This window comes from Protopterus annectens, chromosome 14.part0, assembly GCF_019279795.1.
Source record: "Protopterus annectens isolate FY-2018-M chromosome 14.part0, PAN1.0, whole genome shotgun sequence".
In the NCBI taxonomy this organism is placed as follows: Eukaryota; Metazoa; Chordata; order Ceratodontiformes; family Protopteridae; genus Protopterus; species Protopterus annectens.
Window position 1 is genome coordinate 850,220,583 of NC_056748.1, and position 25,000 is coordinate 850,245,582.

Genomic DNA, 25,000 nt, shown 5'->3' on the forward strand with positions numbered 1-25,000 from the left:
ATAACTAACGAGCATTCCAGGGGTTGTCTCCCAGTTGCCACCTCTAATGTCTTGTGTAACTTGTTCTAATACAAAGAACTTCAAATTCATATTTTCACAAACCAGGGAGTGTTTATAAAAAGCATTGCTCTCTTTGTTTCACAACGTCATTAAAATGTTCATAAACTCTTCTCCTGATGTGTCGTTCAGTTTTTCCTATATAAAAACTGTTACAGGATAAACATATCCCTAGATATACTACCCCTTTTGTGGCACAGTTGTAGTATTTCCTAGCAGTGAAGTTAAATTTCCTTGAGGGAATCCTAATCTGTTCCTGGTTAATCATGGCATGACATTGCTTACAATTACCACATGAATAGGTCCCTACTCTCCTTTTGTTTTTGTTACTCTCTAAATTGTGTTCATTTCAAAGATCTCTTTCAAATTTTTGTTTCTTTTCCTGACGAAATGTGGTCTTTCTGGAATGAAAGTTTTTAAATCCTCATGATAACTCAGAATGGGCCAGTATTTAAAAATAGTGTCTTCAATTACGGGTCCTGAACTGCTGGGCTGTGTTTTTTATTCTTAGTATTTAAAGTTAGCCAAGGTGCATGTTTAGTTTTGATTCTTGTAAGTTCTAGGAGGGGCATAGTGATTAATTATGTTAATGAAGGTAGTACTGAAGTATAGTACTGCTTCATCAAGGTCCAAAGTTTTTAGGGGGGGTCCAGTTACATAGTTTTAGGTCATTATTAAAGTTGAGTTGGTTGAAGTTTTTTCTATTCCTACATTCCCTGACAGTTTCCTGGGTCATTTGGGGGTTTTGCTTCTTATTAGAAATGTAGGTAGGTGGTCGCTGGGGGCATCTGGCAGGCACCCAGTGTGAGATATATGGGAAGGATGAGATACTAGTATCCAGTCTAGTATAGATTGATGTTTGGTTCTTTTGTCTGTTCTGGTGGGGAAAGTTACTAGTTGGGTTAGTCCATGTAGGTTGATATGGGAGATAGGGTTTAGAATGGAGCAGTTGTCCCAGTCAATACTAAGGTCACCTAATGGGATGTTTTCTTGGGGAAGGGTGTTGGTTATCCATTCTAGTAGTTTTTCTGCGATGGTAATTTTGTTCCCTGGGGGGATGTAGCATCCTATAATGTTGATGTGTTTATGTGGGTTAAGTTTCAGTTTAGTGAGGATGAGTTCAGTGTTATCTAAGTCTGGGGTTATGTCTAGTTTTTCTAAGATAAGGTGAGTTTTATATAGTATTGTTACTCCTCCACCCCTTTTTCCTACTCTGTCATTTCTGATTATATTGTAGCCTGGTGCTGTGATTTCATTATCTTGCATTAGGGGCTTAAGCCAGGTCTCTGTCAGAATGACATCTGGATGGTAAAAGGAGATTAAGGCATGGAGGTCATGGACATTATTTAAGATACTTCTAATATTCAGATTTATGATGAGGAGTGAATTTGTGGGCCTTTCGAGTAGGGTTGTATTTAGGTCTGGGATTGGTCTATCTGGACTGAGTGGGCCGGGGTTGGGGTGTATGTTACCGCAGCATACTAGTGCTGTTTTCAGGTGTACATAAAGTTTGGCTAGTTTATTGATAAGTTTTGTGTAATTAAGAGTGGTGTGGGGTTGGCTATTTGATGGGCATAGCTTGTGTCTGAGATGGTGGATTATGGTAGTATGATAGTTGTATGGGGTTAGTTGTAAATATGGTATGGGGTTTGGAGTACTGGGGGATGTTCCTTTATAAGGAATGAATAGTGTGTAAGTAAATGGTGTTTGGTAACTGGTAATGGTGGTTAGCAGAGTGAGCAAAGTGATGCAAATGGTATACAGTAGGAGTTGAGTGTGTGAGGGTTGAGATGGTGATATCATGGTATAGGGGGTGAAATACCTAGTATCAATATTGTTTGGACCACCCTAAGGTACAATGTACAATAGCCCCGACAAAAGGAAAACGGGAACTGAACAATACTAAAAACTGCAGCAAAATTAATCTAAATGGCAAAAAGTGTTAAAGCACAATCCACATCAGATACATGAATAGAATTATAAAAAGAAATGTATAGTCCAATGTGAGGTATTCATCCATAAATAAAAATTATAACCATAGAATAATTCAGATCCTGAATACACCCAAATAGCTTAGCTTGTTAGCAAAAACAATCAAAAATACAAATCTTGATTATAAACAATACTGTTTATATGTGTCTAATGATAGACAACCAAAAATATAAAATTGTAAATAATGTCCAAAACAAGTAATGTCATAAGCATATTGCTGCAATATATCCGATAAATCTATATAAAAAAAAAGAAACCAGACATGGCTTCACCAGAATATAAACAAATAGACACAAACACTCAAGGCCTAAAATGCCCAATGCTGATGATTAACTGTCATCATAAAATTAACTAGTTAGTAAATGTTGGCAAAAAATGAGGCTTAGATAAGTTCAAAAATGACAAGAAAAAATGGCATAATGTCCCACAATGATTGTTAATAGCCCAAAACAATAAATAAAATGTCCAATGCTGGCAAATAGTACAATTTATAAATTGAAGCAGTTTGCTAAGACAAACCAGCGAGAAGGAATAGATTCAAAAGAACATGACTGGTAGTCACAGAGCATCCCCCTTGAATGAATAATACCAGCAACCCAGGCTGTAGGAATAAATGGCTCAAATCAGTTCAAAATATAAAGACAGAAAATAGTATAGTGTCCTGCAATGTGTGTTGATTGTCCAAATCAATGACCACTGCTGGTTATTATAGTTTCCACTTCAATTTACTGATAAACTAAAACAAACCAGCAAAAAATAAAAGTGTCTCACAATATCTGTACGTGATATAAGGGAACAAAATGGTAGTCGCCGAGCAGCCACCTTGAGTGCATAACATCCGCAGCCTGAGCTGTAAAAATAACACTTGGGACAAGACCAACCGGAAAAGGCAGCAGTCACTATTTCAAACTTGAAGGGCCCTTCCAAGAGAGAATCCAATGGCCGACCTTCGTCTCTGCGCTGTTAACATTATCTCGTTCAAACGTGTATTTCTTTGTGAAGAAAATGACTCAAAGTCCAGTGCTGCCAACATTCTTATCAGGAGAAACAGAACATTGTGCACATGGGATAGTGTTATTTTCAACACTTTGAGAACCTCTGCCATCTGAAAAACATCTCTGGACTCCATTCTCCCCTTCCTTTTCTTTCTGGGTGGTTACATGTGCACAAATGTATACTTTCAGAGAGTTATAGGGTTAATATTTTTTTTATAAGACTGAATCACCATTCAGGAATCAGAAAACAATTATTCTGTACAAAAGGGTTGTTGAAAAACTAAGATAAAGCAAAATTATTTCAATTTTAAGGCTGGTTACTGGTAGAATTCTCTACCACTTAGACTTAGAAAGCTGAGAATATTAATCTGTTTAAACAGGCAATAGCGTGTTGGTGCTAGGGTATTTGATTCACACCTTGATGTGACAAGCTCATAGAAGGCTTATTAAGGCTAAGAGTTTGAATTTTATAACACCGAATGCTGAATACCAAATTAGTACGTTTAGAGGTACATGGGTGTGAGGACTATTTCCATTGTATCATTCTGTACTCTCGATGAATCAGGATTTCATGATTTGGGTTTAATGCATCAAGATTCATTCAGTTCTGCTTTCAATGTAAAGCCCTCTACATACATGTATATATATATATATATATATATATATATATATATATATATATATATATATATGTAGGGTCACAGTGAGCAGCCTGTCTGGCGCTAGGATCCGCCACATAACACAAGCACTCAGGTCAATCCAAGGCAAGTACAAATATGACTCAGTCATTGTCCATGCTGGTGTGAATGACCTGAGACGTACCTCCCTGGACTACATGAAAAGAGACATAGAGGAGCTCTCTGAGCATGTAGCCCAGGCCGGTATGACCCTGACCTTGAGTAGCATCTTACCCTCACCAAGAATGATGCCACAATATGAAGACAAGATGATCAATTTCAACAACTGGCTTAAGTACTGGTGTCATTCAAAGGGGATCCAATGCCTGTCAGCTTGGGATGATATGCTCGACAAGCCACGATGCTTCACTAGGGACAGCTTGCACCTGTCACCCCTGGGTTTTCGGATATTGGCAAAGGCTCTTGCTACCCCCATAGTGCCTTTTTTAGGCAAGGCTCAAAAGACAAACCCACCTCCATAGGTATCACAAGGGATAAGAAACTAAGAGTAATGCTACTCAACGCCAGAAGTCTAAACCTCAAGATGCACGCACTTGAAACTCTCCTTAGCATGGAGAACATCGATATCTGTGCAGTAACGGAAACCTGGTTCAGGGCTCCCGATAGCACCCCAGCACTACCAGGTTAAACCTCATACCATGCTTTTCGGCCCCAAAACTTTGACCGAACCACAAAAGGAGGGGGAGTATCGATATTCAAAGATACCCACACCTCCAGGTTGGTGGTAAAGCATGAAGCATCAGAGACTATCCATGTGCAACTAACAGTGGGTAAAACTGCCTTCCAGTTTATAGTCTGCTACAGACCACCCTCCCAAATCCAGGAAACCCACTCGGCCTTCCTGAGAACACTGGAAAATATGAAGGTCTCTCCAAACACCATTATATTGGGTGACTTCAACTACCCAAACATATACTGGGAGCATTACTCTAGCTCCAACACCCTAGCCCAAAGGTTCCTAGAATTTATAAACTCAAATGCTATGGAAAACTTGTTACCACTCCCACAAGAGGGAAAAACATACTGGACCTGATCATCACCAACATGCAGACCAGAAGTGTATCCCTCACTGGTAAGATCAGACCATAAACTAATCTCACTGGATATTCACATCCCGACCCCACCCCTGCCCAGAAACCACAGTGAAAAACTTCTCTAAAGCAAATTTCACACTCCTCAAAACCGAGGTGGAATCCTTCAAAGCTACCCCGGGCCTGTGGAAAATACGGCCCAGACCGCAGAATCCTTTATAAACGCATTCTATGAACACCTTCAGGAATGCATGGATCATGCGATCCCAAATAAAACCAAGACCCAATCCTCCAAAGGCAGATGTCTTGTCTGGTGGACCCCAGCCATAAACAAACTATATAATAGAAGGAGGAAGCTACTAAATGATAGAGCAAAATCCCAAAAAGGGAAGGCATCTCTGATCAGTATTAGCAAAACACAACGGGCACTCATAAAATTATCTAAGGGCAGCTTCGAGAGAAAAATTGCACAGGACACTAAGGATAATCACAAGGCTTTCTTTAGTTATGTTAGGTACCTGAGTGGTAATTCCCAGATATGCTCAGAATTAGTCCAAAAATGACAAAAAATACACTAAACCCACAGACATTGCCAACATCCTAGCTGACAGGTTCAGCGCAAACTTCTCCCCCCTCCCCACCAAAAGGGCAAATATCTATCCCAGCAGAGTGCTGCACCCCTGACATCTCAGATGCTCAGGTAAGAGCCGCCCTCTCCAAAGCAAAAAACACAGCATCAATGGGACCAGACGGTGTCCCAGGCTGCGTCCTACATGAACTCCAAGAAGAGCTAAACCCAAACATAAAACTACTGTTCAATCTCAGCCTTACTACAGGATATGTGCCCAAAGAGTGGCGTACAGCAACAGTGGTCCCTCTCCATAAAGGTGGTGCCTCAACGGATCCTGGAAACTATCGCCCCATAAGCCTGACTAGCTTGATCTGCAAAGCTATGGAAAGGATCATCATGGACCTCATACATAAAGATATTGGGGACCTACAGACACTGGATCCTACCCAGTTCGCTTTGTTAAGGGCAGATCCTGCCTCTTAAACCTGGTTGATTTCTTTGAAACAGTCACCAAGGCCATTGACGAGGGGAAGGTGGTCCACACAGCCTACCTGGACCTCGCAAAAGCCTTCGATACAATACCCCACTCGGGCATTACAGATAAGCTCACCAGCTTAAATATAAACCTCTATGTCACTAGATGGATTGCAAACTGGCTCAAGGACAGAACCCACATGGTTAGAATTGCTGGAGCCATGTCAGACTCCAAACCAGTTACAAGTGGTGTCCCACAAGGCTCAGTCCTGGGACCTCTCTTGTTCGGTATATATTTCTCAGCGGTACAGGCCAACACGGAAGGACTGTGGCTGACCAAGTTCGCAGATGACTGCAAACTGGGTGCCATAATCGACTCTCCAGCCGACACAAGCATCCTCCAAAAGGGCCTCATAGAAACAGACAACTGGTGCCAGAGCCATGGCCTCAAGCTAAATTCCAAAAAGTGTATAGTCATCCCCTTTGGCAAAAACAAAGTGCCCACAAATTACCACATAGGTGGTAATCCATTAAGTACAGAAGAAGTAATTAGGGACCTGGGGACCCAAGTTGATAGCAATCTCTCATTTGACAACCACGTGGCCAAAGTGGTTAGAAAACATTTTATATAGCCCACCTAATCATGAAGGGATTCACATCTAGATCAGGGAGGTCACTGTGCCTCTTTACTCATCCCTCATCAGGCCCATAATTGAGTACAATGCCCCTTTGGGATGTACCTTACCAGACACCTGCAGCAACTGGAAAGACCCTAAAAGTACCTCACCAAGAGGATCAAAGGGCTCAAACAGATGCCATATGCTGCCCGGTTAAAGAAACTCTGGCTCTACTCAGTGGCATACCGCCTGTTCAGAGACAATCTGTGCCTGACGATAAAGCCATGTCCAACCCGGAATTAATGGACATGCTGCACCTCAGAAAATCCAAATCCCATCGAGCTACACAGAGACTTGAACCTCAGCACTGAAATAAATAGGACATGCTGGAGGGACAGATTCATAACCCAGAGGCTCCCTTCACTCTGGAATAAAATCCCAGTCCAGGTTAGGCAGAGTCCCTCATTGACTCTCTTCAAGAGGAATCTTGATGAGTGGATGGGAGATCATAGATTTACCCCGGGTATCACTTCTGTGTCACTGTTAGACAGAGGCACAGTATACTAACCTCGAAAAAGGGCATAGCAAAATAAATTTAAAATGGGTGGCGAAAGCCAAACACATTCTGGCTGGGCTTATAAATGCCCTAGGGCAGATAGCCTAGTATGAACCTATGAACCTATGCATAAGCTAACACCAACTATTCAGCACTGAAGTAAAGCTTGAAAATTACTTCAGATATGAACACATAAAAAATGAATGAAAGACTTAAATGGTTAAATTATATTAATGTGAGTCTTTCTGGAAAACAATTTTCATGTCATTTGGTAAGGACCGCATGAAATAACTGAGAAGTGAACTCCAAAAAGATTACAAAAACAGGACTAAAATCAGAAATCTCCACTTTCATGCGCTTCTGGAAATGGCAGTAGTTTGTTCATAAAATGTGGTAAGCTAATTATCACAAGAAATAACTGATAAATTGTCTTCATGGTATCTCTTCACATCACACACACACACACACACCTGTATACATGTAAATGTATCCCTCAAAACATACACAAGAAAAATAATTCTGAGGCTATATGGCCCTGTAATATGCAAATTGTGCTACTCTGTCTCCCAGGAGTATCGTTAGGGAGTATGATGGGAGGATTGTGAGAATAAAGGGTGAGATGGACAACAAACATAGAACATTACAGTAAGTACATAACTTCTTTATGTGATGTTGTCAATCTTGCCTTTATTCTCACTGATGGGACCGCGTCCCAAGCAACCTGACTCTTGAGTGGTTCATGGGAGAATGTTCCTCATTACCATAGAACCAAAAGAGGCTTTACTCCTAGAGGCCAAATCCACTTTGTAATGAGTATTAAAAGGTATGAGGTTTTTCCCAAGTTGCTGCAGCATAGATGTTGTCCAATGATCATCTAGCTTAAAAAAAAGCTACAGACGTAGCTACAGACCTTGCGGAATGAGCTTTAACAATATTTGGCAGTGGTCTGTTTCTTGACTTCTAAATGTAAGATATACATAGTGTAAGCCATTTCGATAAGGTAACTTTAGCAACTGGTTGAACTTTTTTAACATCAGAGTAAGAGATAAACAGCTGATCTGATTTCCTAATATCGGAAGTTCTATGTAAATAGAAATGCACTGTCTAGGAACATTTAAGAGATGCAGTGAATATTCTCCTTTATTTTGGAAGTTAGGGAAGAAAACTGATAGATCTACAGATTGCTTGAGGTTACTTTCTGACACTTTTCGGTAAAAAAGAGGGGTTGGTGAGTAAAGAAACTCGGTCCATATGACAAATTAGGTATGGGGGGTAGCTAATTCAGACACTTCTGGCTGAAGTAACAGCCACTAAAGAGTGTTTTCCAGGAAAGGTATTTCAAGTTGCATGTCACAGAAGGCTCAAAAGGGGGACAAATGTTAGACAAAATGAAGTGGAGATCCCAGGGGGGATTGGATTTTTATAAGGTGGTCTCATCATAGTAGTTCCCTTCAAAAAAGCTTTACAAAGTTTGTGCGACATGATTCCAGCACTATTCTATCCTATATGGAAGTTGGAAATTGCTGCCAACTGGACTCTAATAGTAGCTGCAGCAGCTCCTTCAATGAAAAGTTTTGCCAAGTACTCTAGAATAGAATGTATGGGCGCAGAAAAGGGGTCTATCTGGTTACTGTTGGCCCATGTAACAAATCTCTGCCATTTACTCCTATATAGTTTTCGTGTGGAGGTTTTATGGGAGGATAACAAGATATGTTTGACTGAAGAGTAAAGCAGAGGAAACCTGGCGATCAGGGGAACTGAAGCAGCCAAGTTGTTAGCTTCAGATTGTCCAGGTTGGGGTGAACTACCCCTGACGGGTGAGTCAGAAGGTCCAGAGCAGGGTCCAGAATCCATGGTTCATCCCGAAGATAAGGCTGAAGAAAGGGAAACCAGATCTGACAAGGCCAACAGGGGGAATCAGGATTATTGCTGTGTCCAACAAACTTGCTTTCTCCAAAAGCTTGGGAATTAGTGGGATAGGAGGAAAAGCATAAAGAAGACCCAGAGGCCAATCATGAACAAGTGCATCCCTTGGTCACTCCCCCGTGGGAGGGATCAGGGCAAAACAGCCACTGCATTTGGAATAGGTGGGCATTGCAAAGAGATCACAGCAAGGCTGGTCCAATTTCCAGAAGCTCTCTTCCGTAACTTTTTGACCCAGGGAAAACTCATGTGGTCATAGTATGGCCTTGCTCAATTTGTCTGCAATCACGATGGATTTCCCCAGGATGTGCATTGCTATCAAAAAGCAGTTGGAAGCCATTTCCCATTGCCAAACTCTCAGAGCTTCAACAAAGGGGTAAGATCTGGTTCCTCTCTGTTTATGTACCAGACTACAGGCATTTTGTCTGACTGAATTGTTATCATTCCTAGAGGGAGAGTGTCTTGACATGCTTGCAATGCTAAAAGCACCACTCTCATCTCTAGAATGTTTATGTGCAAGTGAGCCTCATGTTCCTGCTAGATGCCTTGGACCGTCTTCCTCAAATAATGCCCCCCCCCCCAATCTGGAAAGCGTCCATAGTCACAGTGGCCTAGGGTTGAAGTAACGGCCTTGAGATACTAATGGGGAGTGAATCCACCACTGAAGATCCTTTTTGCAGGAGTTGGTTATCATGATTTTGTGCGATACTGGAAGTTCCAAGATTGACCATTGTGCCGAAAGTAACCACTGAAGTATTCTCATATGAAGATGAGCTAAGGGAATGAGTATGACTGACGCATCCATTTTCCCCAGTACCTAAAGAACCAATCTTCCTGATTAACAATGGTGGAGATAATCTAGTCTGTCTTGTAGGAGTCTTGCTACCAGTGTGGTTGTTTTCATCTCTGCTCCTATGAAGACTAAGTTTTGACATGGGTCTAGAGCAGATTTTGCGTAATTTACGGTAATACCTAGGGAGGAACAGAGTTGAAGGGTATAGTCCCTGGTTGAAGCAGAAGATGCCCGATCGGGGAGGTTATGAGCCAGTCGTCCAAATATGAAAACACGCGGAATCCTCTGCATCTCAGGTGAGCCACCACTACTGCCATACACTTGGTGAACACTCTGGGGGCTGTAGTGAGAACAAAGGGCAGAGCTCAAAACTGGAAGTTACTGGCTCCTAGCCAGAAGCACAAGAACCTTCTGAATTGCCTTTCCGTTAGAATATGGAAGTACACATCCTGAAGGTCTATAAAGCACATCCAACTATCTTTTTCCAGGAATGGAAGTATCGAATGCAGTGTCACCATCCAGAACTTGGCCTTTTTCACAGACTTGTTTAAATTGCTGAGGTCCAAAATGGGTCTCCAGTCCTCTGTTTTCCTTTGGAACTAAAAAGAATCTTGAGTAAGTTCTGGAGCCTCGCTGGTCTGCGGGGACTTCCTGGATGAATCTTTCTTAGCAACTTTTGGACTTCTAATGTTGCTTGTTCCTTTTGACTGGGTGGAATGTTTGGAAATTACTTGTTTATGGGAGATGGGATGGAAAAGGGAATGATACATCCTCAGGATATTATGACCTTCAGCCATTTGTCATTTGTTATCTTTTGCCAGATCTCGTGGTGCAGATACAAGGCAAGCAATCAAGCAATCCTTCAGGAGCACTTGAAGGGTCTACCAAAGAATGATTTTCTGGAGCCATGATTCTGCAGGCCTCCCCTGCCAGGAGGGCAGCGTCTTCCATTACTGTTCCCCCCATCTACCTCTAGAGGAACGTTCACCCTCTGTGTCTTGGAAAGACCTCTGAGATTTTCTGAACCACATCTTCCCACTACCTCTTTGATCTTTGGAAAATTGTCTAGTAGGTGTAGAAAAATGTACTCCAGTGGCAGATAAGGTCTTACCTTCTTGTTCACACCTGGTGAGAGTTTCTTTTACTTTGGGCCCAAACAGAGAGCAGCCATCAAAGGAGGCATTAAAGGAAGACCTGAAGGGCTCCACAAAATTGCAAAGGCGCATCTAGGCCTGCCTCCTGAGAGAGATGCAGGAACCCACTGCCCTACTCATTCCATCTGCTTCATATGATACAAGCCTCATGGGTGAGTTCATGACTGAATTTAGGGTGGTGAGCTGAGCATTGACCTTATCTGCTGGTGCATTAGCTATAGCTCCTTGGAGGGAGTCTGACAACTCCTTTAGCAGGTCCATCTACAATCTAGTGAAGTGGGTAAGAATTCAGTAACCGCAAGGAAAAAGGTTGCTGATGAAAAGGCACGCTTCCCATATCTATCCATGGTCCTGGAATCCTTATTTGGATGATGGATAGAGGACCTGGTCTCACAGAGCTCCTTTTTAGTGGCTGCTGCCACAACCATGGCATCAGCTGCTACACCTTTTGTCAAAAAGTTCTTGTCCTTAGGGGCTGTATTATATTTAGTTGGCCTCCTAGAATTAGGCTCTATGGTGTCTGGAGTCTCCCAAGCCTTCCAAGAGATTAGCTCAATAAGCTAATCAGAAGGAGGGGTCACCCAAGGGATTGAAGGGTGAGATCCAAAGGCCTTCAGGTAAACCATCTCCTCGGCTGAAGGGGAGGTGGACTGCCAATCACCTCTCTGTTTTAAGATTTCCAGGATGACTCCACAGGAGACATTTTCAAGAGGTGACCACGGGGACCCTTCTGCTTCATCGAGGTCGGTATCAGATGTGATGGGACTCCTCTGGGGAGTCCAGATGCTTCCTCTTGCATGTCCTCTTCCAAGGGATCTCCTCAGTTTGATATTCCGGGGAAGTTTCAGAAGAGGAGGGAGTCCCCTGTTGAACCTCCTGAGGCCTAGGGTCTGTGTGGACCTGTGGAGAGGGTAGGTGAGAAGATAAAGACACCTGGACAGAACTGGGAGGAAGATCAGAGGGAGATTGTGTCTCAGACTGAGAAGTAGTCAGAACCCTCTTCATAACTTCAAAGGCAGTCCGTCCTTGCTTCAAAGAGCTCCCCAGATCCGACAAATGAGCTGTTGGAGCTGACGGAACCACCAGAGCAGAGGACAGAAGCTCTGAAGCAGAGGTAGGAGCTGAACTCACCTACACCAAGGCCCCAGAGGCAGGTTGAGATCCGGTGAGATCTAAGCCAGCTCCGCAGACTCGACCAGAGAGTGTTGGCTCCCAGAGGTCGACTGCTCTGACTGGGCAGAGACACTCGGGGGAGATGCCGGATCCGAAGGAAGCTACGAGTCCCGGACCCGATACAGACAAGCTAGATGTCAGAATCTTCCTGCTCTGAAGCCGATGGATGGATTGGAGGAAAAACAGGTGCTGAGGGGGAAGACTGTGTCTGAGCGGATTCCTTTGGGCTTGGACCCAACAATAATTTGGCTAAGGCTGGTGTCTTTAACAGTGTTTCCACTACCCTATCCATGTCTTCATCAGATAGACTCCTGGCAGACCGAGTAGAGAGTTCATGTGACTTTTGATCTTGCTAGAAAGGGTGAAGGGGGCAGAGAATGCCCCGGTTCGAGGGAAGGTGATTGGCTCCTATATCTGAACTCAAAGGGTAAAGTTGATTTCGGATCTGATGGCTTGTTGCTCCGAAGAAGCCTTGCATACATCTTGAGTTGTCTGCTCTGATATTTCCTTTGGAGACGGCAGCTTAGGAGCTTTCTGCTTTAGCTCCGAAGAAGCTTGTTTTTGTGGCTTGCCCGATTTGTCAGATTTTGTTGATGATTCTGGCAATATAGCCTCAGAAAAAGGGGTCTTAATCAAACCTTTTAGAATACACTTATTCTTGTGCTCCATCAATGCCCTCTGGTTAAATCCGTGGCAGATGGAGCATGATTCTTGTAAATGAACAGGCCCCAAGCAATACACACATAGGGTGTGTGAATCACTAAGGGGCATCTTTTTTCTGCATTCTTCACATTTTTTGAAGCCCAGAGGCTTCCCTTCGTGCTTTTGAGACATACCTAATAAAGCCAAAAAGGGAGAAGAACAGGACACACACACAAAACACTTGGAACAGTCCTCTAACTTACATGAACCAAAAGGGAAAACTGAAAGAATAAAAGTGATATAGTATTATATACCTTTTTTTTTTCTTTTTTAAAGGGATGAAAAGAAACATCCTCTAACTTAAACGGACATAATGCAGAGTAGTTAGATGCCCTCCAAATTAAACTGATGCCAGCAATTAAGATAGCAAAAGGAAGAAACTCACAAACATTCATTCAGAATAATTATATTAAGTAAGGAACAATATGAAAAATATTTCTTCTTTCAGCTTTTCCCGGTTAGGGGTCGCCACAGTGGAACTCCGCTCTGCTAATGATTGGCAGTAGATTTTTATGTTGCCAAGGTGCCAGCTCGATGTCCAACCTTCAACGAAGGCACGCCCATTCACGCACTGTCTTTCGAATAATATGAAAAATATTAAAATCAGAAAAACTATGGTAATAAGAATATAAATATGAAAAACACAGCCCAGAGCTGCCAAACAACCTCTTCTCTACGCAGCAAATGAGATCTAAGGAAGCTAGGTGGTTGCATTATCATTATGCATTACAATGGATGTTTTGGGGTTTCATTTACTTTTAAAATTTAGATAAATCATTCGATTTTCTCCATTTGCTATTATTAGTTTATAAAATATATGCCTCTACAGTCTTATTTTGCTCAGAATACATATATTTTGTATATATTATGAAACATAATAGCATATTCATACTTGTATTTAAGTTAGAACATAAATTACTACATTTGTGAGCTTATAATTAAGATACAACAGCCCAATCTACTTTGATTATCCTTCTCCTGGTATCCCAACTGTTTACACAATCATGTTTAATCAAGCATTCATACGGTCTTACACCTACATTCTGTAGCACTTCACCTTCTCGCCTTTACAGGAGAGCCAAAGGACAGACAGAGTAGCAGAAAAGGTTGGGTTTCAGGATAAACTCTGAGCCATGGTAGAATGGGTGGCTTCAACATCTAAAACAGTAGAAGGCTGAACAGACAGAATCAATCTCCAGGTCTAATTTAATGTTCAGGCCAGAAATCTGGGTATTTCCTCCATCAAGGCAGGAAAGGTTAAAAACAACATCAACATCAATAGGGAAGGTGCCTATAGCAATGCCAGGTACCCCAGCCCCATTTGAAAAGAGGAAACCAATAGATATTGGCATGCTAAACACTAAACTGATGACATCAAAGCTTGTGCAAACAGTCATATGAGCAATAACACAATAAACCACAAAGGAAGAGCTGAAAGAGCCATGGCTGAAATCAGAGTGTAAGGGTATGGGGACTAAGGGTGTTGAAGACACAGGGACACTTAAGACCAGCCTGGAGACCTGCGGAAGCAAAGACCCCAGCCAACTGTTGCTGTACCAACACAGCTACTAGCTTTCTACAATGCAAGTTAAGCCAGGCCATAGGTGTCAAGAGATAAAGCCCTTATATACCCACGTGATCAGAGTTTGATTAAGAGCTTGGGTATATGCCACTGCTGGCAGAGTGGATGGGCATGCTTACTGGGGATGAGGCATGACTGTCTCTCTCTCTCTCTCTGGTACAAGATGTTGGAGAGCAAAGGTATGATGTAGGTCTGAGTGGTGGCAGGACAGAATAAGATGCATCTACCCTTTAGGACCTGAGGAGGAGAAAGAGCTTGAGAGTCTCCTCATGGCCCACTCAGCCTGACAGCAATGTCAGCTTATACAGGAGGATCACAGGGCTATATAACACCCTAGCATGCTGTGTGACATTCCCCAACTCATCTCAATCCATTTACCTTGGCATATCTCCTCCTTCCTGTGGCTATGTATAGTAGTGGTGAACCAATACTTTTGTTTTATACCCAGTGGGAGAACCTCCTGGTTTGGATCACACCAGGGAACTTGGAGGTCAATCCCACAGGGGTTAAGTAGGATCTGCCATCAATGGCAGTGCCCTTGGAACTGAAATCACTGAAATAATCCTCCTCTCCCTATCAGAAACTGTGTCAGTAGGGGACAGAGCCAGAAGACACGTGGAAGCCTGTTGATTACCATGTAGAGCTACAGGAAAAGGGGAACTGTGGATCAACAAATATACTACATTCAATATCATCTTCTTAAATTGATGTTTCATAACATAAGAGAATGGATCAGATTCAGAAAGTTAATGCCATTGCTTTTGATTATCTTACAGTGCTCATACTTGAGGTTTAGGATTTCCTAAACCTGTTGGTCCTAGACACAGTACGCAAGAACAATGCAGGAGCACACAAATCAAGAAGAAATTGAACTTAGGGTGAAGCTTTGGAAGCTGGATGGTTTTATATCATATACAGAATATAACCCCCACATAGCTACGGCTACTACAGCAGAGATCGATATAATGAATATCTGCCCAAGAATAGATATGCAACTAAAATTTCCAACAACAGAAAGAACAACCAAGAAAGGGAAACAAAACACTTACAGCCTTAAAAATCCAAAAAAACAGCAAGGAACATTTAAAAGGTAGCATATCCACAAAAAATGCAAAGCACCCTGGGACATTTTTGGAGAAAAACACTAACCGAAATTGAAAAAAAACATCTATTGAAGGGGCCTAGCATACTGTATTATGGAAAAGAAAGGAGAAGGTCAGCAGTCTGGGAATGTTTGGAGTGCCATGTGGTCCTAAGGCTACTTCCTTTAGTCAAAGAGGTTACTGGGTGTACCCTATACCTATCAGATCATTTCAGATCTATGAACCTTTGGCAGATCTAGCAAACAGCAGTCAACATTTTACCCACCTTAACAAACAAGCAATCTTTTTTGTGACTTACCAAGCTCTGGAGCCTTGCTCAGAACAAACATATATGCCCAGAATTTGCTCACTGGTGCACTGTAGAAACTCCGGTCACACACTGACTGCTTGAACCCACTGGTTGTGAGAACTTGCCACATGTACCAGCCTGTCCTTAAGGCACCTAGTATGCTGTAAATTATAAGAAAAACACCACTTTGATTTTTTTGCAGTTATAATCATAATGAAGACAGAAACAGTTAAATGTTCTAGTGTCAGTTAAATACAAAACACACGAAGTGCAGATTTTTTTTTGTTTTGCATTAAAGCAAATATTTAGTTCTAAGATGTGGGTTTATGGACACCCATTTTTTTTCCAGCATCAGAAGAACTGCATTAAATCAGATATGCTGTCCGCACAGCTCTGAAATGTAGGTCTGGGAGCACAAGTTATTCTTCTGCATCAAAAGGACTTCATTAAAGCACATACTCTGTTCTCAGAGATCCGAGTTGTCACTCTATGCAGTAAAATTTCATACCAGAGAAAAAGCTATGCTCATACCTGGGACACTAAATATCCATGCTTTCCAGTGAAACAGACAGCTGATCTAACCTCAAACAATATACTTCAGTACTTATCTGGCTTATTTTCCCATTATCCTTTCCAACATTCCCTTGTAATAACAAGTCATATAACTGAAAACAAGACAACGGTACAGGCTGTAAGGGAGACATCGGACTGGGCATACAGAAGTACAATAAGAGGTATATAACTCAATGCTGAAAATGGGCAGTCTTTCTTGTTACTGAACTCATTCCACTCTTGCATGCTATGCTGACTTCAGTAAAGCACCCCTGATGACTACGAAAATTCTAAACACTTACTATATGATAGGCCTGTAAGAAGTTCCATGTTTGTTAATCCTTAGGACTTGCGCCACACATATTGGGACCACTCAGAAGATAAATCTTTCCCGACTGACTTCACTTCTTACGCCTTCTCATCATGCACCCCATCAACTTTCTATAGTTCTGAGACTAGTAGAAACAAAAAGCCAAACAGACAGAAAAGGCAGAAATGAAAAAAGAAGGTACAGGAGGTGAGGGGACCATGTTCTTCTTAAAGATTTGTCATTAAGACAAATGCCCTTAACTTCTGCTCATAGATACTTAGATACTTACTAGGCTACTGATCTGTGCGCATCTTATGAAGCTTAGCCTTACATTCTCATGGCAATTTTTAGTCCATATGTTTTCTGTACAAATAACCAAGAGATGGGCAAAAAAAGGATATGTTGAGGACGCACATGTTGTCCCATTCCTGAGGGACAAGGATGCTAAACTGGAGGTGAATTTGGATTACCCATCCATTTATCTAAATTGCATTTGAATAAAGTACTCTACTTCAGGTTCATATATTAGTACTAGGATAACTGCCCTTGCAAGCCATTTTAAGCCTAGCCAATTATCCCTTGTGAGAGTCAAACCCTGTACCTTGTGTTTGTAAGGCAAACACCTTAAACCATTAGGCCACCCTAATGCTTACTCTATGCAGAGTGGAAATAGTCCCATAGAAGCAGAATCCTCGGTGATACATACTTATCCCTCCAAAATGTTCGATTTACGTTGCAGAAAAAATTGAGATCCCTTGAGTGAGTGGTTATACCACCACTGGACTTTTGAAAGTGTATTAGATCTGACAAGATAGGATTTGTTGAGGATATATACGTTAGGCAGAGTTCACTTCTCAGTAACCTGTATAATACCGACAGGAGGGGCAAGTCTAACATTGTCTGCATAGTTTTCATGATTTAGGACCTTGATTTTCTTAGCGATGAAGCACTGTTGTCATTCTAGTTGTAACAAGTGTTTGGACAAGTATATACCAAAAGGGACGTTATACACAGTGAATGACCTAATGAATGCCCAGTACAGTGGAATGATTAAATCCCTGGACCTAGACACCAAATCTTAGATACAACCTGTGTGATGAAAAAAAAAAGACTTCCTTACAATAGTGGATACGTGGTGATCAAAAGATAGCTCATTCTCGATACAGGATCTCAGATCTCTGACTAAAGGATCAATTTATTGGCCAGTTTTGAGAAGGTAGTTGTCGATGAATTGTACCAATTATCAGACAACAGCAAACAAAAGTGGATGCAATACAATCTTAGTAAGATTGAACATGACTTACTATGTGAATTGAGCACTAATAATAATATTAGGATTCTGCAACCTGACAAGGGGGGGAGGTGTAGTCCAAATTGAGAACAATGACTATATGAATGCAAGTCACAATATTCTACAGGATACAGACACATATGAGACAACATCCATCAATGAGGTACATATTGCTTATCAACGCATAGATGCCTTATTATAGGAATATCTGGTGGAAGATAGAATAGATGGCGATCTATATAAATTTTTGAAAGTGGAACATCCCATATTGGCCACAATTATAGGAATTCCTACGATACACAAAAACATATTACAGCCACCATTCAGATCCATTATTTCAGGAAGCAAGTCGAAGACTTTTCCTTTAGGGAAGGTTGTGGATACATGGTTAAAACCTATCTATGATAAGATAAATCATATAGTTAAAGAATCTTGGGATTTCCTAAGCCGTTTGACTTCCACCTTATGGAAAGAGAATCAGATTCTAGTTACCATAGATGTGGTAGACTTGTTTTCATGTATCCCAAGGGATGAAGGAATGGATAGGTTTGTAAACAGTATTAGGAAATTTGGTAACTTGGATTGGGAGAAGACAACGCTCATTAGTGAACTTATGAGCATCGTACTTGATTATAACTTCATATATTTCGAAGGAGAATATTATAGGCAGAATAAAGGGGTCCCGATGGGAGCTGCCAGTGTCCCGTTATATGCAAAACTAGTCCTACTGGATTGGGAAGAGGATTTTATTCTTAAAGAGTATGTGGATGGAACATATCAGATATTACATTAGATTTTTAGATGATGTGTTTATTCTATGGGAGGGAAGTGATCAGGAAGTGGATGAATTTATTAGATATCTGCATACATCCAGTTCTTTTCTCAAATTTACTTATCATTCAAATAAAGGAGATATTTCATATTTAGATACCTACATTTCCCACACCAGTAAGGGATTTAAGTCTAGACTTTTTAGGAAAGAGACCTTTAGTAATTCCTATTTGGAATATAGTAGCTGCCATCACCACATACAGAAGAAAAATATTGTAAAGGGGCAATGTATAAGAGCAGCCCGTATGACATCAGAATATAGTGAAATGTTACAGGAGTTACAATATATAGGAACATTATTTAAGGAATAAGGATATCACCCCTTAGTGGTGGAAGACGCTGTTACATATGTCAGCAGGGAGTGGGGCTTTTTTAGGCAAACTACAAAGGACAACACCACCACCGTAACAGGTACAAGCATGCAAAATCTGAAGGTAATGCTACTCAATGCTAGAAGTCTAAACCTCAAAATGCATTCTCTCGAGGCACTCCTAAAAATGGAGAACATTGATATCTGTGCAGTAACTGAGACCTGGTTCAAGGCTCCAGAGAGCACCCCTGCAATACCAGGCTACAACTCTTACCACACTTTTCGGCCACCAAACCAGGACCGAAACACTAAAGGTGGAGGAGTGTCAATATTCACCAAGGATATTCACACCAACAGGCTAGTTGACCAACACAATGTGTCTGAAATCCTCCAAGTGCAACTAACACTAGGTAAGACTGCAATCCAAATTGTAGCTTGCTACAGATCCCCCACCATACCCCAAGATTCTCACTACACCTTTCTAAACATACTGGAAAATATTAAGATAGAACCAAACACTAATACTGGATGATTTTAACTACCCTGCCATTAACTGGAGAAAACTACTCATGTCCCAACACCTTTAGCATAGCGGTTCTTGGAATTCATAAATTCCAGCGCCCTGGATCAACTAATCCATGGTCCCACCAGGGCTCCAATATCCTAGACCTGGTCATTACCAACATGGAAATCAATGCTCCATACCTATGGTCACCCCTCGTTAGTCAGGTCTGACCATAAGCTAATCACCCTTAACATCCACATCCCACCCCCACCCCCAGTAAGCCACCATAAAAACTTCTCCAAAGCCAACTTCATGCTACTCAGGTCAAGTGACAAACTTCAAGACACCCATGCAGATGGCAACTGAAAGTTCAACTGCTGAATCCTACACTAAGGCACTGTACGAGCACATCCACTCATGCATGAATCGTGCCATCCCAAATAGAACCAAAATGCTCTCATCCAAAAAAGGAAGCCAATCTGGTGGTCCCTGCCATAAACAAACTTTACAACAAAAGGAAGAAACTTTTGTGAAAGAGGAAAATTCCAGGATGCAAAAAACTCCTTTACTAGCCTCAGTAAGAAACTGAGATGCCTCATAAAATCCTCCAAAGCTAGTTACGAAAATAAAATTGCCAAAGATTCCAAAGACAACCACACAGCATTCTATAACTATGTCAAGAATCTAAATGACAATGCTCAGATCTGCTCTGAGCTAAAACAGAATGGCATTAAATATACTGATCCGAAGGATATTGCCAATATCCTGGCAGATCGATTCAGTGCCAACTTCACCCCCCTCTCACCCCATAAATGGCCCATCTCAATACCACAAGATTGCCAAATTCAAGTAATAATGGCCACACAGGTACAAAACGCACTCTCTAAAGCCAAGAATACAGCATCCATGGGACCAGATGACATCCCGGGCTGTGTACATGAACTACAATATGAACTGGCACCTCACCTAAGTGTCATGTTTAATCATAGCCTCACCTCAGGTTTCATGCCCAATGAGTGGTGCAGAGCTACAGTTATCCCAATCCACAAGGGGGGATCCACCTTGGATCCCGGAAACTACCGTCCCATCAGTCTGACAAGCCTTATCTGCAAGGCCATGGAGCGTATTATCATGGAACTTATAAACAAAGACATTGGCAACCTTCAAACACTGGAACCCACCAGTTTGGGTTTGTGAAGGGCCGATCTTGTCTCCTGAACCTGATTGACTTCTTTGAATCAGTCTCCAGAGCCATGGACAAGGGTAAGGTGGTCCACACAGCCTATCTAGACCTTGCCAAGGCCTTTGACACCATCCCCACTCTGGAATCATAGATAAACTTACTAAGTTGGGCATTAATCCTATGTCACCCAATGGGTTGCTAAATGGCTTACTGATAGAACCCACACTGTAAAAGTAGCTGACTCCAAATCAGCTCCAGACAAGTGACAAGTGGAGTACCTCAGGGTTCCAGTCCTGGGGCGCTCTTGTTTGGCATCTACTTCTCTGAAGTACAGGTCAACACTAAGGGACTCTGGCTAACAAAGTTTGCAGATGACTGCAAACTGGGAGCCATTATTGAATCCCAAAAGATGTGGATACTCTACAAAGGGCCTTACAGAAACAGATGCTTGGTGCCAGAGCCATGGGCTCAAGCTCAATGCCAAGAAATGTATTGTTATCCCCTTTGGGAAAAAACATGTATCCATGAATTACCATATAGGTGGCAGTACACTAAACACAGAATGTGTGATAAGAGACTTAGGGACACAGGTGGACAGTGGTCTCACCTTCGATAACCACATTGCCACAACAGTCAGAAATCCTTCTATGGCACACCTCATCACGAAGGAGCTTTTCATCCAAAAAGGAGGTCATTGTCCCACTGTACTCATCCCTCATTAGACCCATTATAGAATACAACGCCCCATTTAGTATGTACCTCTCAAGACATCTGCAACAACTGGAAAGGCCTCAGAAATACCTCACTAAAAGAATCACAGCCTAAAGCAGATGCCCTACGCTGACCGCCTTAAAAAACTCCAGCTATACTCTGTCGCATATCGTCTACTCAGAGGCGATCTCTGCTTAACATACAAGGCCATGTCAAACCCAGAGCTGTTGGACATGCTACACTTAAAGAAATCCCAATCCCTCAGAGCTACACGCTCCAGGGATCTAAACCTTGTCATCACAATAAACAAAACATCCTGGAGGGATAGGTTCTTGACCCAGAGACTCCCCAGACTCTGGAATAGATTGCCCATACATGTCAAGCAGAGTGCCTCTTTGGACCTCTTCAAGAGGAACCTTGACGATTTGATGGGAGAAAATTCACCCAGGGATCATGTCAGTCGCCCTGCTAGACAGGGGTCCAGGAAAGTAAATAATGTGGGAAGAAATAGCCAGGGAATTGTTATGGCTAGGCTTGTATAGGCCCTAGGGCTGATAGCCTAGTACCAACCTATGAACCTATGAACCTATGAACCTATGAACCTATAAGCCACTACCAGGTATGGATTTGAGTAAAGGTATTGCTAATGGAAAGGAGTTAGCCACCAAAGAGTTGAGCAAAGCTTGTATTTTGCCTTATAATAAGAAAACGATAGATGTTAAGAGCATCACTCGGAATAACTGGAGTATTTTAAAGTGCGATCCTGACATCTATGGATTGGTGGGGGATAGCCCTAGGTTTGTACATAAAATAGGGTGTAATATGAAAAGCAGATTATATAAAGGCAACATGTTTATAAAGCCATGTAAGACTGGCACTACTAAATGTGGTAAACACAAACAGTGTTTTGCCATATTAGAAGAAGCCACCTGATGTGTGGGTAATAAGAGTAAAACAATATTAAATTTCAAGAAAGGCAACTGTCAGACCATGAATGTTGTATATTTTGCTCAGTGTACAAGGTGTCCCGGATTTTATGTGGGTAAAACCAGACAACACTTGAAAGATAGGATATATATGCCATTAGAAGAAGCCACCTGATGTGTGGGTAATAAGAGTAAAACAATATTAAATTTCAAGAAAGGCAACTGTCAGACCATGAATGTTGTATATTTTGTTCAGTGTACAAGGTGTCCCGGATTTTATGTGGGTAAATCCAGACACCACTTGAAAGATAGGATATATGACCACTTATATGCCATTAGAAAAGAGGATGTTAACAACGCCCTATATAGGCATATTAGGGATAATCCTGAATGTGATATGTTTAAGTTTGCCTTGTTGGAAGTTTTGTTCCCTCACCATAGAGGGGGTAATATGAAAGCATTATTGAGTGAAAAGGAGGTGAGATGGCAAATATTATTGAATGCTACCACCATGCCAGGTATTAATAAGATTTCACGAAAAGGTATGCGGAGGGATAGAAAACCTGCCTCCAACACCAGACAGGGTTTTCCCTTCCTGTTCACTGCAGGTTAGGTTCTCTGACTGAAGGCCTGAAAAAAAGAGGAGCCATTAAAATGGGCATTAAACGATGCCTTGAAGGGCTCTGCGAAATCACAAAGCCTCATCCAGGAATGCCTTCTAATTGCAGTGCCTGAGCCAGCTGCCTGTGAGGCACCCTCTGCAGCATGGGAGATGAGCCTCATGGAAGAATTAGACAGGGAAGAAAAAGCTGCCAGTCAGCAAGATACTTTCTCGAAGTCCTCTGCAGACAAGGTCTCAGTGAAAGAGTTAGAAAGTTCCTTAATCAGGTCTCTCTGCAATCTAGTAAAGTGTGCCATATTGTTCAACGCTTTCAGCGAGAAAGTGACAGAGGCATAAATGCACTTACCAACTCAGTCCATCGCTCTGGACTTCCTGTTTGATGGATGGACAGAAGAGATCTTCCCAGCCAGCTCCTTTCTGGTCACTGCTGCCACAATCATGGCATCTACTGGTATACCTTTATTCCAGTGGGGGATGGTCCTTGCGGAGTTAAAAAACCTATCCAGCCATTTGGGTATTGGTTTGATTTGATCGTGTATGACTCCTTCCACTCCCAGCAGGCTACTAGATCCATACGTTTGTCTGCAGGGAGGTCACCCATGAAGTAGATGGGCCTGCCCCAAAAGCATCCAAAAATAGAGACTCCTCTGGAGGAGGAGTTTGGGCTAACAAACCATCACTTTGCCTCAGGATCTCTAAAATGTCTCCAAAGGAGACGTCTTCCAAAGGCGATCTTGGGGATCCTTCTCCTTCAAAGTCCATGTCCTCAGTGAGGGACTTCAACAGTAAGACTATGTACCTCCTCTTGCACAACTTCTTATGAGGAACCTCCTCTGTGAGGTGCTCAGGGAGGTCTCGGAAGAAGAGGGAGCTTCCTCCAAGGGAAGTGTGTGGAGACGCCTTGTGGAAGGCTGACCTTGGACAGGCATGACAGGCTCAACTCTCTGATCCAAAGAGGGAAAATAAAGAGGATCATAGCTCAAGGAGGTCAGGTCACTGTGAGAAGAGAAAATCCTCTCCACAAGCTGGAACACTGACAGACCCAGGAGAGTCCCTCTTCAACTCCCCCGGAGCCAAAGCAACCAAGGAAGAAAAGGCAGAACCACAGAATCTGTAGCTCCTAGATAGGTTCAGACCTGAGCTGCCAAGTGACAAAGCGCCAACAGGAAGTGACGGCTCCAACAGAGTTGGAGCCTAGCCCCACCCCCCCCCAGATCAGACAACGACCTTCTGGATCTGAAACCCACTCTGCTACAATGACATCAGAGCAGAGGTGATCAAGGTGACTGTAGGAGTCTAGGAAGAAAGCCTCCGTGGATCAGACACCAACTCTCCTGGGTGGCCAAGATACTGAGACTCCAATACCAAGGTTCATATCAGAGAAAGAGAGATTGTACTGTAACAGGAGAATTCACGGATCCCAGAGGGGTGTGGAGTGAGCAATACCTCCATCTGGATCAGAGTCTTTAGGATCTTACTCATCCTATCCACATCAATTTCTAAAAGGCTCCTAGAAGACCTCAAGAAACCCACAGACCCTGGTAAGGAGTGTCAGTTCTGGGTTTGAAGCATCTTGGACGGTATTGTAGGGGATACCAACTTAACTGTGAAGTCCGGGGTCCAGCGCCTTGCTGTTGGATCCAATGGATTTGTATCGGAGGTAGAAGGCCTGAGAGAGGACCTCAGCACTGAAAAATCCATCAGATCCAAGGAATGCCACAGATCCATCAGAGCAGGATGAGGTCTCAAATCTGACAATGTCAGATCTGAATGTTTTGACATTTTGGTGGGAGGCTCTGATGAAGCCCTGGGGGCCTTGAGAGTGCTTCATGGGGTCATGAGCCCTTGGAGAGGAAGTATCTGAAGCAGGTACAGGCCCTTAAGAATACGCTTGTTTTTGCCATCAACGATCACTCTAGAATGAAACTCCTTGCAAATCTGAGACGTTCGGGCCCTAAACAATACACACACCTGCTGTGCATGTCAGAATGTGGAATTTTGTGTCGACATTCCGAGAAGCGTTTGAACCCTGAAGGCTTCTCTGACATT

At 42.4% G+C, this 25,000-nt stretch overlaps 1 protein-coding gene across 1 annotated transcript in view; it reads right to left on the reverse strand.

Annotated features, from left to right (window-relative positions):
* LOC122789292 (elongation of very long chain fatty acids protein 6-like) overlaps positions 1 to 25,000 on the reverse strand; it is a 201,691-nt gene that overhangs the window by 107,327 nt on the left and 69,364 nt on the right. The window contains exon 3 of the mRNA XM_044056605.1: positions 15,720 to 15,871. Within this exon, the coding sequence (XP_043912540.1) occupies positions 15,720 to 15,871 (152 nt within the window). The remainder of the gene's footprint in view (positions 1 to 15,719; positions 15,872 to 25,000) is intronic.